The 16,489-nt window shown below is 46.4% G+C and overlaps 1 protein-coding gene and 1 long non-coding RNA gene across 3 annotated transcripts; one reads left to right on the top strand and one right to left on the bottom strand.

Moving 5' to 3' along the window:
- Window positions 1-6,726: 6,726 nt before the first annotated feature.
- On the bottom strand, window positions 6,727-10,009 carry LOC145653038 (uncharacterized). Its single transcript, XR_014119279.1, has 3 exons — window positions 9,775-10,009; window positions 8,135-9,085; window positions 6,727-6,808 (listed from the first exon to the last, which is right to left on the bottom strand). It is a non-coding gene; the product is annotated as an uncharacterized LOC145653038 (long non-coding RNA).
- Window positions 10,010-10,091: 82 nt separating this feature from the next.
- On the top strand, window positions 10,092-14,424 carry elovl4b (ELOVL fatty acid elongase 4b). 2 transcript variants are annotated; one of them, XM_081704981.1, is made up of 3 exons: window positions 10,092-11,113; window positions 11,751-12,011; window positions 14,249-14,424. In XM_081704981.1, exons 2-3 carry the CDS (start codon window positions 11,850-11,852, stop codon window positions 14,390-14,392), a joined length of 306 nt encoding a protein of 101 aa, XP_081561107.1. In that variant the 5' UTR covers window positions 10,092-11,113; window positions 11,751-11,849; the 3' UTR covers window positions 14,393-14,424. The 2 variants fall into 2 exon arrangements, with proteins under 2 accessions (XP_081561107.1, XP_035377466.1); XM_035521573.2 differs by lacking the exon at window positions 10,092-11,113 and adding an exon at window positions 11,393-11,703 and having other exon boundaries at window positions 11,824-12,011.
- The last annotated feature ends 2,065 nt before the right edge of the window (window positions 14,425-16,489 follow it).

The following is a 16,489-nucleotide window of genomic DNA, read 5'->3' as shown; positions in this document are numbered from 1 at the left end:
TTGTGTTTGCAGTGCCCCAGTGCTGTGTAACTGCCCCCACCCAGCCTCCAACACTGTTCACCACGGCATCTGTCCTGGAGTCTGCATGCTGCGCTGGCTTTAGAAACGACGCACTCTGCGTTCTTTCAGACCCACCAGTTTTCACAAAAAAGAGCTTTCTCCCTGCCAACTGCTGTCCGCGCCGATTCCTCGGCAGAGTGTGACGGGGCGGGTCATAGATACAGTGAAACGTGGCAGTTTGATCTCCGCGCAAGTGAAAAGTGTTTAGTAGTGTCCAACAGTTCGGCCCTCACCGCCGTTCACACTGACGCCTTTCGTGAGAGAAACATTGGTGAGTAAAATGGAAACCTCTCCACCAGAAGTGTGGCAATAAATCACCCGTCGCTGTGCAGAGTGGCCGGAGACGTCTCCGGGAGGTCGACGTTCCGGGAATGGCAGGACGTTCTGCATTGAAAGAGTGCAATAAAATGAGCGGTGAAAAGCCCAGTGTTGAGGAACCGCACAGCAGTTAGAAACGCACACTCTAAACACGGCTTTGGAAAACACATCCATGTGGGCGGACGAACGGCCTGCAGTGGCGTTAAACACGCATGCAGTGCAAAATGGGTTTTTATAGCAGGATTAGGAGTTATCGGCACTAAACACAACTTTAAAAGGAGTTTAAGTGTGTGTGTGTGTGTGTGTCTCTTTCTTTAGTGTCGCCTGCTTTGTCCAATCATTATTCCAAAAATGTTCTTTGACATAATTCTGGCAGGATCAGGAGTAGAAAATATTTTCAATTGGAGACGAACAACCTAATCTGTGGGTTAGAATATCCCGTTATCTCAATGTGGGTGGGTCACAAGAGGCGTGCTGATGTGGACGGCAACTCGTGGGTGCTGAAGGTTTGTCAGCGAGCACGGAGTGATTGGCCCAAATTCTCCTCTAGGGACTCAGCTCTAACTCAGCCTGGCAGGCCTCGTGGGATTACAACATTCTGATTAGCAGCTCCAGCCTGTCAATCATGATGTCACAATGCATTAGTTCTCCTTCTAGCACCTCCCATATTTCCTCCCCTTAGTCACTGCAGGAGCTGCAGCATGGAGCCATTGATCTGTTACTATTTATTATGTTTCCTTTTTGCTTACAGGAGCCAAGTTAAAAACAACTGTCCAAAGTCGAGTCTCCCAGTCCTGCTTTTGCAATACCCTTTAATCCACAGTTTAGTCTTTTCATCAGATCAGCTGTCAGAGCTTCGCTTCTCTGGCTCTCTCAGGTGTGTCAGAGCTGAGCTTTGCTGGCTCTCTCAGATGTGTTAGAGCTGGCTTTCACTCTCTCAGGTGTGTCAGAGCTGGCTTTCACTCTCTCAGGTGTGTCAGAGCTGGCTTTCACTCTCTCAGGTGTGTCAGAGCTGGTCTTCACTCTCTCAGGTGTGTCAGAGCTGGCTTTCACTCTCTCAGGTGTGTCAGAGCTGGCCTTCACTCTCTAAGGTGTGTCAGAGCTGGCTTTCAATCGCTCAGGTGTGTCAGAGCTGGTCTTCACTCTCTCAGGTGTGTCAGAGCTGGCTTTCACTCTCTCAGGTGTGTCAGAGCTGGCCTTCACTCTCTCAGGTGTGTCAGAGCTGGCTTTCACTCGCTCAGGTGTGTCAGAGCTGGCCTTCACTCTCTCAGGTGTGTCAGAGCTGGCTTTCACTCGCTCAGGTGTGTCAGAGCTGGCCTTCACTCTCTCAGGTGTGTCAGAGCTGGCTTTCACTCGCTCAGGTGTGTCAGAGCTGGCCTTCACTCTCTCAGGTGTGTCAGAGCTGGCTTTCACTCTCTCAGGTGTGTCAGAGATGGCTTTCACTCTCTCAGGTTTGTCACAGCTGGTCTTCACTCTCTCAGGTGTGTCAGAGCTGGCCTTCACTCTCTCAGGTGTGTCAGAGCTGGCTTTCACTCTCAGGTGTGTCAGAGCTGGCTTTCACTCTCTCAGGTGTGTCACAGCTGGTCTTCACTCTCTCAGGTGTGTTAGAGCTGGCCTTCACTGCCTCTCTCAGGTGTGTCAGAGCTGGCCTTCACTCTCTCAGGTGTGTCAGAGCTGGGTTTCTCCAACCAAGCCCTGATGATCCACCGTTCCCCACGTTTTCTGTAGCACTCGTGTGTGCCGGAGCTAAACTGTGCTCAGCTATCATCTGTCCAGTTTAATGTGAGGGATGGGACTCTATTAGCTAGAAGGGTTGAGTGTGTTCTCACGTGCCAGCATCAAACTTGCATTCTTTTAAACACTTAAATACACATGGCAGAGTGTCCATGTATCGGGTCTGTGTGAAACACTCACTGTAACACACTGCCAGAAAGAACTGCCTACATATTAGACACTGGCACTGATTTGAGACCAGTTCTATTATAAAAGTTCTGATGGGCTTTGGGTAGTGGGAACGGATTCTGGATCAGTTCTGTAGCACTCCTGGTCTTTGGTTTCCCAGTACTTGTTTTCTTTGTACACTCTCTGGTTTAAGCGACCAGGCTTCATGAAGAAGTATGTTTCAACAGCTGAGTGTCACCAAGGTAACCAACTGTACAAACACTGATCAGACCCCAGACTCCAGGAGCTGTCAGGTAATGGCTGGGATCTGCTTCATTCAGAGGGAGGGAGGGAGGGAGGGATGGATGGATGGATGGATGGATGCATGCATGCATGCATTAAGCATTATATGTAGGGTATCGTTATGCTGCATGGTTGGGGTTGTGGCAGTGCTCCTCGACACACAGTGTGTATCTTCAGGATATACCAGACACATACACACACATACCAGTCACAAACGTGTGAATGGAAAGCCTCATAAATCATGTCTGGTACAATGTTTGTTTGTTGTGTGTGTGTGTGTGTGTGTGTGTGGAAAGAAAGTGAGAAGGAGACAGCTGTCCTTAAAGCACTAATATTAAACATATTAATGTTGACAAGGCATTTACAAACAGGACATGCCCTCAGAATACAGGACATGATCTCAGAATACAAGACATGCTCTCAGAATGCTCTTATATATTCCAACGCACCAGAATGTGGGAAGGTCCGACCCAGGCCAGGCTGTTTCCTTCTGGGCACAGAGTTTGGCTTCTCTTATAGAGCTTTAGTACCAATGCTTCCAGCCACAGTGGACAGAGTGGCCTGGCATGGTGTGGTCCCAGAGCGTCTGGTCCCTGAGCTCCACCTTCCCAGCCTCCGCAGTCCAGCAGTAATCTGATGGCGTAGAGTTTCACACAGTACTGATTTTACTGGGTGTGGGCTCTGCTCCCTGAGCACCACACATTGGTGTGGCTGGTGAGGGTGACACTGGTATAAAACTGCAATGAGCTGGGCTGGGTCTCCCAAAGCATCGGAACACAATAATCATCTTGGCAGTTCGTCTATTACACGATACGCACACTCTCACTCTCGTTTAAGATGTTATTAACACTATGACGCTTCTGAGAAATGGGCCCCTGTTCAGTACCGAGCTGGCTGTGACGTACAACAGACCTCCGCCTGTTCTCAGGACGCTTGCAAGGAAAACGGTCTGAGCTGAGCGGAGATGGGGGTCCTGAGTGTTTCTTTCCAGCAGTCAGGGCTGGGTTTGCTTAAGCATGGTAACGCAACGATCATCGCCAAAGGGTCGCGTGAGTATCACATTGAACACTCTCACACACACACACGCACACACACACACATGCACACACACACGACCTTAATGCTACGGTGCTGTTGGGAAAGAGGGCACTGATTTGAACCCTTTAGCAACTTTTTTTTTTTTTTTAAAGAAGCAAATTTGGAGTCCTTCTGGACAAACTGTAGCTATTTTTCATAGAAGACAGTCACAGTGGCAGAGAGACTCACCTCCCTCCGAGTGAGTGGCAGAGAGACTGGCCTCCTTTCCAGGGAGTGGCAGAGAGACTCAATTCCCTCCCAGGGAGTGGCAGAGAGACTCACCTGCCTCCGAGTGAGTGGCAGAAAGACTCACCTCCCTCTGAGTGAGTGGCAGAGAGACTCGTCTCCTTTCCAGGGAGTGGCAGAGAGACTCGCCTCCCTCCGAGTGGCAGAGAGACTCGCCTCCCTCCAAGTGAGTGGCAGAGAGACTCGCCTCCCTCCCTTGGAGTAGCAGAGAGACTCGCCTCCCTCCGAGTGAGTGGCAGAGACTCGCCTCTCACTGCTCTGTTCAGTGCTCTGTACACTGAGTGGCAGAGTGGTGACTAGCACATTCTGCCCACACAGCCGCTGACGTAGACACGAATGAGCCGCACATGTATAAACAGTGTTGCCAAGCACCAACACTGCTCCTTATTATTAGCTCCTCCGTTGTTTTAATTAAACAATTTATTTTAAGAATTTTTACTATTCAAATGGAACATGCTTCTGTTACTCAGATGGAGTGAGAGGGAAAAACTAAAGATTTTATGGTGCTTCTAACTTCCTCATGTAAATATAACCAAAATAATAGCATAGCTGTTCTCTTAAAATCATGTACATGGTGTTTCTGTCAGATGATGATGTGTTACAGAGCAGCATCTTGGAAAGGGTTAACACAGCCTAGCACTGGGCGGTATGCAAATGTGATGTGATGATGACACACATATGCTAATTACTGTGTGACATCACCTAGCAACGTTTAGTAACTTTGAGCATTCTTTTAGCTACATTCCATTAGAAGCAGTTGCCAACAGTGCAGGCCACACGTGAAGCTAACTCAGCATCATTGGCTCAATCTGCAGGCTGTCATATAATCTGGGCAAGGGTATTCCAGCAGTTACAGTAGAGGATTAGTCAGAAGGACGTTGCTGGTTCAAGCCCCGACATTGCCAAATTAACACTGCTGGGCCCTGGAGCAAGACCTTTAACCTCTTGATGTGCAAATCGCTTTGGCTAAAAGTGTCTGCTAAATGCTGTAAACGTACAAGGACCACTAGCTACTAGCATGACACAGGAACGTCCACAAAAACACTTTAGGCAAGGAATTGGTCAGAAATGCTAACATGGCTAACAGCTAAATGAAAGTTTGACAGTAAAATCACATGACCAATTTAATTTGGCTGTAATAAGAATGAATTCATAATGATGTTACAATTTGGTGGTAAATGAGTTTGACAGAAAGCCAAGCTTGTATTGTATGACTGATCCTGGAACGTTTCTTCTTCTCATACACACACACACACACACACGCACACGCACACGCACACGCACACGCACACGCACACACACACACACACACACACACACACACACACACACACACACACACAGAAGTGTTTTCTACCATAAATTAATATGAAAATGGCTTTTCTCACTTATATGAGATTAGCCTGATTAGCTTCTTAGGCTAATGCGGCTTGTGATTAAAAAAACGGCTGGATAAATATGTGAAGGACAGAAAGCTTGTCTAAAAGAATTGTGATTAAACATGGATGGAATGGGTGCAGAGAGTCATGCCTGGATCTGTTTACACGAACCAGAAAGGTCAACACACCCCCACAAGATTATGTCGTCTTATTGGTTGGCATAGCAATGACCTTTACAAAAGTTTAATTTTCATTAATGGAATAATTTGAGCTCCAGAAATCGGGGACGAGGTTAAGAGAGTCCAGGCTGGACTGGGCTGGAGGGGGGGGGGGGGTGAAAAGGGGGAAAACAGAGAGGTCATTTGAGTTTTCTGTTAAACATCAGCTGTATCTGTATAGCTGTGATAAACCGCTATAGCAGTTTCCTCCACGTCTGCGTTTTTGGCGCTGCCCATTGCGAGGGTGGGTCATTGCTTTGAGGTTATACAAGGACATAAATCTCTCTCTCTCTCCCCCTCTCTCTTTCCTTCCTTCTCTCTCTCTCTCTCCCTCCCTCTCTCTTTCCTTCCTTCTCTCCCTCTCTCTCTCCCTCTCTCTTTCCTTCCTTCTCTCTCTCTCTCTCTCTCTCTCGCTCTCTCTCTCTCTCGCGGGGCCTACACATAATTGTAAGCATGCTTTAGACCTAATCCAATCTCATAGTATTGACAAAGACAATTTAAGCAATCCTCCCTCAAAGTGACATTATAACATTCTTTATAACAAGTTTATTTCAACCAACATATTCACTGTCTGCCCCTGATCAGAATAAACAAATGAGCGCATCTCATACCACACCTGCAAGTATTGATACTTTACCAGACTTCCTGGTCCAGCGTTAGCTCCAGGAGAACCTGAGCGTGTAACTGGACACGCAGAGAATCCTTCCCATCTAACTTTAGATAAGGTTGCGCCATCTCGATCCAAACAAAAGAGTGAGAAGATAGAGGCTCCCCGGTGCAAGATCACGCGTAATCTCACGCTCGCAAATCGTGGAATGAAAATAGCGACATGCTGAATTAGAGGCATTTAAAGTGGTTTGGAAAAGCAGCCTTATTGAATATGAGCATACTCTCCCCTCACTACAATAAAATCAACATAACTAGCAGCGCTGATAGAAAAACACAACAACAGTCCAAGATTCTCATTTCATACGGAATCAAAACTAATTAGGAATCATACTGGAATTTAATCCCTAATCCTGCAGGAATGCAGCATTGATAGATTTATGAGGTTTTTTAATGACAAGATTGAAAATGGTGCTTTCTTGGATCTGCTGATCTGTAAACATATTTTGACAGCTGCTGGTTAGCTCAGATAAACCTTTAGAATCCTTTTCCTCAATCCGTCTTGAGGAGTTAATTTCTCTGATAAATTCTTCCAAACCCTCCTCGTGTATACCTAATCTAATTCTTTACAAGTTCAAGTTCAAGTTCGGTTTATTTGTCACATACATAGTCATACACAGTACAACACGCAGTGAAATGGTGGAGAGTGCTCTGTCCAAACTGAGGAAGAGAACCAGGGGTGCATAGAGAAAAAAATATATATACAGATAAATATATATTCTATGTATGTACAAAAATATATTAACAATGTATGTACAATATATGTATATTATGATTATATACACAATGTACAATGTATATGGTTGAGACACAAAGAAGTACTACCTAATAGTTCTTTGTTCACTATAATTAACTCTTCTCTGGTTCTGGATTATATTCCCAGACCATGAAAACTTCCAGTCATTAAACCACTAATTTAAAAATCTAGTCTTAATCCTTAATTCTTAGCTCTCCAATTACAGACCAATTTCCAACCTGTTCTTTATTTCCAAAGTGCTAGAACAAACAGCTGCAGTTGTGTGCCTTTTTGCAGGCAAACGACGTCTATGAACTATTCCAGTCTGGATTCAGACCCCAGTACCAACACTGCACTAACTAAGGTCGGTAGCGATCTCGCATTATCCTGGTATTAGCTTCCACTGCTACGTGGTTTATACTCTGGATTATATCCACTAATCCTGATGATGTACTATTAACAAAACTGAGGACTGTGTAAAGGAAATAAAACGCTGGATGCCGGCTAACTTTCTGCATCTAAATTGCGATAAGAATGATGTACTATTGCTTGGACCTAAAACTGCAAAAAGAAATGTATCTAATATGCTACTAAACCTCAATGGCTTTTCCATAACACCAAAATCTATTGTAAAAAGCTTAGGTGTTACTACTGACTCTGACCTTTCAATTAACACACAGTATGTAATGTTACTAAGACCATTTTTTTCATGTACGTGGATTTTTTTGTGATGATGATATGGGTGGAATGTAATGTCTCAGAGAGCCATCAGGACTGCGGTCAGCCACAGGCCCTCAGGACTGCGGTCACCCTCTGGACCCTCAGGACTGTGGTCACCATGGGCCCTCAGGACTTTTTTTAAGTTGTGTTGCTATAGATAAACCCGCTGAAACCACATGCTAACTGTTGGTTCGTGCGCTGGACTGTTCATGTAATGTTTACCTGACAAACCTAACCTACCCTAGACCGAACCTAACCTACCCTGAGCATCTCCATTACCCTGTCATAACATGTAACTGAGCTTCCCAGTGTTTCCATTACACTGTCATAACCTGTAACTGAGCTTCCCAGTGTTTCCATTACAGTCATAACCTGTAACTGAGCTTCCCAGTGTTTCCATTACACTGTCATAACCTGTAACTGTGCTTCCCAGTGTTTCCATTACACTGTCATAACCTGTATCTGTGCTACCCAATATGTCTCCATCACACTGTCTGTAACACTTTTTAAAGTTTTTATTCATTTTTTACCTCAAACACGCGCTTGATGGCGAAGGGCTGTGAGGAAGAAGAACAAGCAAGCGAGACATCGGGAAACTCATTGATGGTATTCCAAGGTCCTTTATTCACGTGATGGTTGGTCCCAGAGTCAGAGTCAACCCCAAACACCGTAGATGTGTTACTCGTGAAAACAAAGGAACATATGTTTATGTAAACATATACAGAACAGGCGCCAGTATGTCATACTAACTAAATCAATACAAAAATAAACCCCTCACTTGTGTGGATCAGGGACACACACATGCACATTCTCCACGACATACCCTTAAAAAACAACAGTGCACCTATTTGGCTGTCGCACAATCATAACCCGTAACTGTGCTACAACAGAGTATCTCTGTCACGCCATCATAACCCGTAACTGTGCTACCCAGAGTGTTAGTTACATTTATTAAGGTGTGACAGTGCTACGCGAAGTATCTGTCACACCTTCATAACCAGTAACATCCCAGTGTTTCCATCATCACACCTTCATAACCCATAACTGTGCTACCCAGAGTGTTCTTGATGCCCCCCAACCCCCAGATAGGGCGCAGTCCTACAAAGGCTCCCAGAACTTGCAACTAGCCGCTAAGTCCCTCTGAGTGTGTGGGATGCAGCAGAACAGAGCTGACATCTACCATGTCTTCACACACTCACTGAGGTCTGTGGCATCTTCTAAACAGCTGTGAGGAGGAGCACCCGTGCATTTGAATCATCTGTGACACTTTTTTTGTTGTTTTTGTAGGTCTCTTCATGCCACATCGCACATTTTTTCACTTTAAATCTGGAAGCTGAGTCATAGATGAGGAAGAATGAAGATGAGGAACTTCTGAAGATGGTGAGCTGTTTCAGCCATCTTGGCAGGCTTACGCCCACATCTGGCAGCAGTGATGTAGACAGCTCTTACCGCTCTGGAAGGGTAGCGACTGTCTGTTATCCCTGCAGGGACAATCAGATCTGTCTTATTACTGCAAGCCTGCTGTGAAGACCAGAGCCAGAAATCCTGGAGATATCGATCTGGATATAGGACATGTTTATATGGAAGTATATATTTCACATGTCTGGAAAAATGGCAAAATGGTTAAGTGGCAAATTGGTTAATTCTGCTGTTCACTCGTGTAATTTACATTTCCACATCTGTCTCCCTAATGCAGGAGCTTGCTTGCGTGTGTGTGCGTGTGCGTGTGCGTGTGCGTGTGCGTCTGTGTGTGTGTGTGTGTGTGTGTGTCTTTGCAGGAGGTCTGTGAGAGTGGACTGGAGCAGAAACGAGACAGATGTCCGTGGACTGACGTTACTGTGATCTTACCTCATCTAACCCCACACACCGCTCCTCCAATCGGCTTCTCATTTAAACTCACTAATACACGTACATGCACACACACTCACACAGTGTTATGTCGGTTTTTTTCTCCTTGGCTAACGGCGGCAAAGATGAAGTGTACTTTGGAGGGAGTTTGAGGGTGAGGTGAATATCTAGCTGGAGCTCAGAAATTCAGAGTGGAAAAGTACCGAAACCAATCTCTCCTTCTCTCTTTCCCTCCACCTCTCTCTATCCCTCTCCCCCTCTCTCGCTTCAATTCTTTGTCTCTCTGTCTTTCTCTTTCAAAATTAAATTCATGTGTGCTTACCTAACGCCAGATGCAACATGCCTCGTGTTTGAAAGTCGTTCATATGCGTTGTTTTGTCCTAAAATAAAACGCCACTTCATCTCCCGTAATAAACTACACATAGTAACGGGGCAGATAAAGTGATGTAAAGAACCACTGATGGTTCACGGACGTGCAGGAAAGCCGTTTTGCTCCCGTCCAGGAAGCCACGGAGTCGCCGTTTAACCCGAGTTTATAACGAGCCTTTAGCGAATCCCCTTTTCTTGCTTTTTTACTTCCCGGATAATCGTGAAGCCGCGTTGCATCCGACGCTGGCGCCGCCAGGTGGCCGCTTCACGTGATCGGTGGGCTGCTGCCCCCGCGCCGGTTTTCCAGTAAAGCCGCGGCAGCACTGTGTGGATATCAGCTGTGTGTTGTGCAAACTGCGGGCTTGCAATGGCGCACTGACGATCACGCATGGCGCATTTCAAACGTTTGACATGACCGGCGATTAATCGCGACAGATCTTGTAGTGCGAGCACCAGGTAGAGGGAGAATGAGCGATGAGCAACCGCTTGCAGCACTGACGGTTGTCCCCCCGGTTCCCGTACAAACGACCGCAGAATCTCTTGCAGAGCACGTGTAGCGTTAAAACCTCTGGCGACAACACACGACAATAAACGTCGTGTGGTGTGAGCAGAGATCGTGAAAGGTGTGCAGTGTCCACGTAGCACTACAAACACGGAAAAGTCACGCGGCTGCATGCCTAGCGTTAAACGGGAGCACCGAAGAACAGGACCGCTCGCCGGTATTCGGTTGTTGCGATGGCAGTAACGGATCAGATATCGGGAGGGCACTGAAATATTCCTGCTGTGTTCAGACTGCATCACCAGTAAGGCATGTCAGTAGAGCTACGAAGGCCTCATTTCTGCGTTTAATACCCTGGCGCTGCCGTGTTTTCTCCTGTCTAATCGTGTCGTATTGTCTTATCGTCTCTAATTGTGTCTCATCGCGTCTAATCGTGTCTTATCGTTACACTGCGGGGCGCCGTAATCAGTACGGCTGATCCCACATTGGCAGATGGTCCCGTATCCGCTCCTGTTGCTTCACAGACCCGTCAGTCGCGGAAACCGGGGGAAGTTACCGGTGCGTTTCACCAAAGGAGCTGTCCGAGGTCACGGGAAGGATCACCTCGTGGAGGACTTGGGTGTGCACGAGCCGAGATGGTTAGGCGTGTGTGATGGCACTGTCTGCCGACCCCGCGGTTTGATGCCGTACCAGTTGAACGAGGCGTTTAGCTGTTCGGTTAATTCAACAAAAGAGAGACCAGAGCGGTTCCGCTGACCGGATGTCGGTGCAGAACAACCGAGCTCGAGCTAAGGTAAGGGAGCGCGCCTCTAATCTTCTGCACTGAGCGGATCGCGCGCGTTTATTGGAGCAATAGCATTTCTTTTAGCAGCTGCGCTCGAGATCTGGGGTGACAATGCAAGAAAGTTTTGGGGTTTTTTTCCTCATTTATTTGAGTCTGAGTTCCAGTAAACGGTTTTCCAGTTTTGCCTGATTGTTTTAGTCCATTCTTTCTTTCGCTTACTTACTTCCGAAAGCACGCGTAGAGTTAAACTGCCTCGTTTAACCTGCTGGTGTGAAGCTGCCAGCGCTGAGTTTCGTCGGTGCCCCTATAAACCTTTCGTGAAGTCTGTTTGGTTTCGGCGGCTTCAAGGCTTCCCGAGAAGCGTTTGCCCTAAACACGGGCACGCGCAGAGGAGTCGAAGGCCCACAGGCGCCCGCGTGCAGCTCGGTACGGTGACCGATGACAGCCGCGCTCAGGGGCTCATGGGAGGCGGAGCCCTACGATTATTAGTTTATGTAGCAGTGGCGGGAGTTGTAGTCCTACACCCGTCATCGCTGTTTGACGACTACAGGATTAACAGGATTCATCCTCAGACATGAACTCAGTTCTCACTATAGCAAGTAAACCTCCAGCTCTCTCTCTCTCTCTCTTTATATACATGTTTCAGGATAATTGGATTTTCTGACTACATTTACTCTAATACCTGATACACACCGCTGCGTGACCTGTCTGTCATCTAGACGAGCGTGTGGCCCAGTGGCTGACGATGCAGTCCTCCGTGAACACGCTGGGCATCAGCGCCCTGTACCTCCTCTTCCTGTGGGTGGGGCCTCGTTACATGCGTGGGTGGGACGCCTTCCACCTGCGAGAGACCCTCATTGTCTACAACTTCAGCATGGTGCTACTGAACTTCTACATCTGCAAAGAGGTGCAGCCACAACCACCCACCCACCCACCCTGCCCTGCCCCCATCATTTACCCACTCCTCCATCACTTAACCCCTCCCTCTCTTTAAGGCGTTAAGGCTCACCGTGTCGAGGGGTAGAACTGTTTCTTCACACCAGCTCGCAGTCGTGCTCAGGCGAACTGACCGATACTCGATTGGCTATTTAACTTGCGAACTACTCCAGTGATGTCAACAAAGTCCAAGTGAAAGTAACACACACACACACACACACACGCACACGCACACACTCACACACGCACGCATGCACACACATTCACACACATGCACTCACATGCACGCACTCACACACACGCACGCACACACACTCACACACGCACGCGCACACACACACACACACACACACTCACACACACGCACGCACACATGCCTCACACTAAATGCACCAATGAATACGGTCACAGCCACACAACATAGGAGTACTTAAAAAAAAATTTAATTCTATGGTAATTGGCATGGTGTCATTAACATAATGATGCTAAAGTGAGCCAGTTATCACGGCGTCATTAACGCAATGATGCTAAAGTGAGCCAGTTATCACGGCGTCATTAACATAATGATGCTAAAGTGAGCCAGTTATCACAGCGTCATTAACATAATGATGCTAAAGTGAGCCAGTTATCACAGCGTCATTAACATAATGATGCTAAAGTGAGTCAGTTATCATGGTGTCTTTAACATAATGATGCTAAAGTGAGCCAGTTATCACGGCATCATTAACATAATGATGCTAAAGTGAGCCAGTTATCACGGCATCATTAACATAATGATGCTAAAGTGAGCCAGTTATCATGGTGTCCTTAACATAATGATGCTAAAGTGAGCCAGTTATCATGGTGTCTTTAACATAATGATGCTAAAGTGAGCCAGTTATCACAGCATCATTAACATAATGATGCTAAAGTGAGCCAGTTATCACGGCATCATTAACATAATGATGCTAAAGTGAGCCAGTTATCATGGTGTCCTTAACATAATGATGATAAAGTGAGCCAGTTATCACGGCATCATTAACATAATGATGCTAAAGTGAGCCAGTTATCACGGCATCATTAACATAATGATGCTAAAGTGAGCCAGTTATCATGGTGTCCTTAACATAATGATGATAAAGTGAGCCAGTTATCATGGTGTCTTTAACATAATGATGCTAAAGTGAGCCAGTTATCATGGTGTCTTTAACATAATGATGCTAAAGTGAGCCAGTTATCATGGTGTCCTTAACATAATGATGATAAAGTGAGCCAGTTATCACGGCATCATTAACATAATGATGCTAAAGTGAGCCAGTTATCACGGCATCATTAACATAATGATGCTAAAGTGAGCCAGTTATCATGGTGTCCTTAACATAATGATGCTAAAGTGAGCCAGTTATCATGGTGTCTTTAACATAATGATGCTAAAGTGAGCCAGTTATCACGGCATCATTAACATAATGATGCTAAAGTGAGCCAGTTATCACGGCATCATTAACATAATGATGCTAAAGTGAGCCAGTTATCACGGCATCATTAACATAATGATGCTAAAGTGAGCCAGTTATCACGGCATCATTAACATAATGATGCTAAAGTGAGCCAGTTATCATGGTGTCCTTAACATAATGATGCTAAAGTGAGCCAGTTATCATGGTGTCCTTAACATAATGATGCTAAAGTGAGCCAGTTATCACGGCATCATTAACATAATGATGCTAAAGTGAGCCAGTTATCATGGCATCATTAATATAATGATGCTAAAGTGAGCCAGTTATCACGGCATCATTAACATAATGATGCTAAAGTGAGCCAGTTATCATGGTGTCTTTAACATAATGATGCTAAAGTGAGCCAGTTATCACGGCATCATTAACATAATGATGCTAAAGTGAGCCAGTTATCACGGCATCATTAACATAATGATGCTAAAGTGAGCCAGTTATCATGGCATCATTAACATAATGATGCTAAAGTGAGCCAGTTATCATGGTGTCTTTAACATAATGATGCTAAAGTGAGCCAGTTATCATGGCGTCATTAACGTAACAGAGAGGATCACAGGGAGATAGAGAGATGGGTGCGCGCTTAACTGAAACATGGAGAAGCTGTTTGACCCAGATCAATGGTGGTTGTAAGTTTAGATTTTAACCTTTGACCAAGAGATACTTTGTCCCTCCTAACGTTCTTTGGTGCGACCATAAACTCCATGTCGTGATGTAGGTCTGTTATGGCCTGGCAGCCTTCATCTCACGCGTGCAGGAGCTGCTGTGGTGGAAGGAGAACCTGACCATAGTTCAGATGGTAACGATGGAGATCAGCTCCACCCCCACACACGGAGGAGTTTCAGATCTGTGGCTGATATGAGTAGACCTTGGCCACACTGCACACCCTCTTGACATGGGCTGTCCCTTCCCTGTGTGGATGCAGTGGACTCTCAGTGGCTACACTATCACCTTCATCACCCTCTTCGCCAACTTCTACTACCTGACATTGGAGAGAAATCACAGCTCCTGTGGAAACCTTTGCTTTGGGCTCTAGACCTCCAGAAACATTCCAGAGTACCAAAGAGCATGTTCAACATCACAGCGTAGTTTCTGGACACACTATGCTGCTCTACAGACTTTACTGTAAAGGGAACCATGTCCCTGTCCAAAAACCTACAGACTTTACTGTAAAGGGAACCGTGTCCCTGTCCAAATACCTACAGACCTACAGATCTGTGAGGCTGTTTCTGTATTCTCTTTTATAAAGAACATCCCCTGCACAGGACAAATACACATACTTCACACTTTTCATGGAAAACAGAGAGTGACTATTATCAAGAACACCATGTATGGGTGTGTAAACAGTGTGTACAAACAATGACTCATGTACGGGTGTGTAAACAGTGTGTACAAACAATGACTCATGTACGGGTGTGTAAACAGTGTGTACAAACAATGACTCATGTACGGGTGTGTAAACAGTGTGTATAAACAATGTCTACTACTCGACCCACATCTGTACAGTATTTGTGAAGACTGTTGATTACCAAGGTATGTTTCGCATAGCGGTCAACGTAGCTGCTAAACGTCTACATGTGTTAACTAATAGAGCTTTTCTTACTGGTATTACTGGTAAGCAGCATTACTGGTACTGCTGGAAATGACCCCCTCTTTATCTGAAATGAATAAACAGAATGTCAGTGATATGTGTGTCTCTGGAGTGTGTGTATGTGTGTCTGATGTGTGTGTGAGAGTGTTGCAGTTTTTTGCTCTCCCATTCGGCACTGGTTCTGTTTCTTTGTGTGTGTATGTGTGTCTGATGTGTGTGTGAGAGTGTTGCAGTTTTTTGCTCTCCCATTCGGCACTGGTTCTGTTTCTTTGAGCCTAGCGCGGCTGCAGTGACCCATTCGGCTCTGGTTCTGTTACTTTGAGCCTAGCGCGGCTGCAGTGACCCATTCGGCTCTGGTTCTGTTACTTTGAGCCTAGCGCGGCTGCAGTGACCCATTCGGCTCTGGTTCTGTTACTTTGAGCCTAGCGCGGCTGCAGTGACCCATTCGGCTCTGGTTCTGTTACTTTGAGCCTAGCGCGGCTGCAGTGACCCATTCGGCTCTGGTTCTGTTACTTTGAGCCTAGCGCGGCTGCAGTGACCCATTCGGCTCTGGTTCTGTTACTTTGAGCCTAGCGCGGCTGCAGTGACCCATTCGGCTCTGGTTCTGTAGTCTGCGGTGCGACCACATGCCCTCCAGACACCTGAGCACCTGAGTTTAAACAACAACAACACCCACACCCTGCTCTCCAGTCCCAGATGAGTCTGGAGTCCTTTCAGCAGTGCCATGAGTGGTTTAGAGTACAGCCCCGCCCCCTCCCACCCACTCTCTGTACCTTATCTTCTACCTGTTCAGTAAAATCAGTTATGCGTGTGTGTGTCACTGAAACAAATGTGTAAAAACTACAGAAGTGAATGTAGCAAGAGTCACAATCCAGTCTAAAAGTTCCCATTGAAATGCCACAGACAACAGAAGCAGGTGAACTGATAGTTTTGTCTTTCCTGCTGAAACTTCTGGTCGAATCCCTCCAGCTCTATCCCTCATTCACCACAGTTCCTATAACGACATCACATACAAATGTAGTGCACAGGTTAAAAGGGATGAAGAGGACTGTCTGTCTGTCTTTGTCACTGTCCGTCACTCCCTGTCTCTCTCTCTCAGTCTGTCTCTGTCACTGTCCGTCACTCTCTGTCAGTCTGTCTCTGTCACTGTCCGTCACTCCCTGTCTCTCTGTCTGGCTCTGTCACTGTCCGTCACTCCCTGTCTCTCTCTCAGTCTGTCTCTGTCACTGTCCGTCACTCTCTCAGTCTGTCTCTGTCACTGTCCGTCACTCCCTGTCTCTCTCTCAGTCTGTCTCTGTCACTTTCCGTCACTCCCTGGTACTGTCTGGAACCTGAGCTAGTGCTGGACCTAGTTGTGTTCAGGAACTG

The sequence above is a fragment of the Electrophorus electricus genome, chromosome 21 (assembly GCF_041902795.1).
Source record: "Electrophorus electricus isolate QZ-2024a chromosome 21, ASM4190279v1, whole genome shotgun sequence".
Taxonomy (NCBI): Eukaryota; Metazoa; Chordata; class Actinopteri; order Gymnotiformes; family Gymnotidae; genus Electrophorus; species Electrophorus electricus.
The sequence above is the reverse complement of the archived record's forward strand: the minus strand, read 5'-3'. Positions and strand labels throughout refer to the sequence as shown.

Excerpts from the sequence above, each read along its gene's own strand:
- elovl4b (XM_035521573.2), top strand. The coding sequence starts at position 11,679 with ATGAACTCAGTTCTCACTATAGCAA. Across the intron at positions 11,704-11,823 it reads CTCAGTTCTCACTATAGCAA|ACGAGCGTGTGGCCCAGTGG; the intron begins GTAAACCTCCAG and ends TCTGTCATCTAG. Across the intron at positions 12,012-14,248 it reads ACTTCTACATCTGCAAAGAG|GTCTGTTATGGCCTGGCAGC; the intron begins GTGCAGCCACAA and ends GTCGTGATGTAG.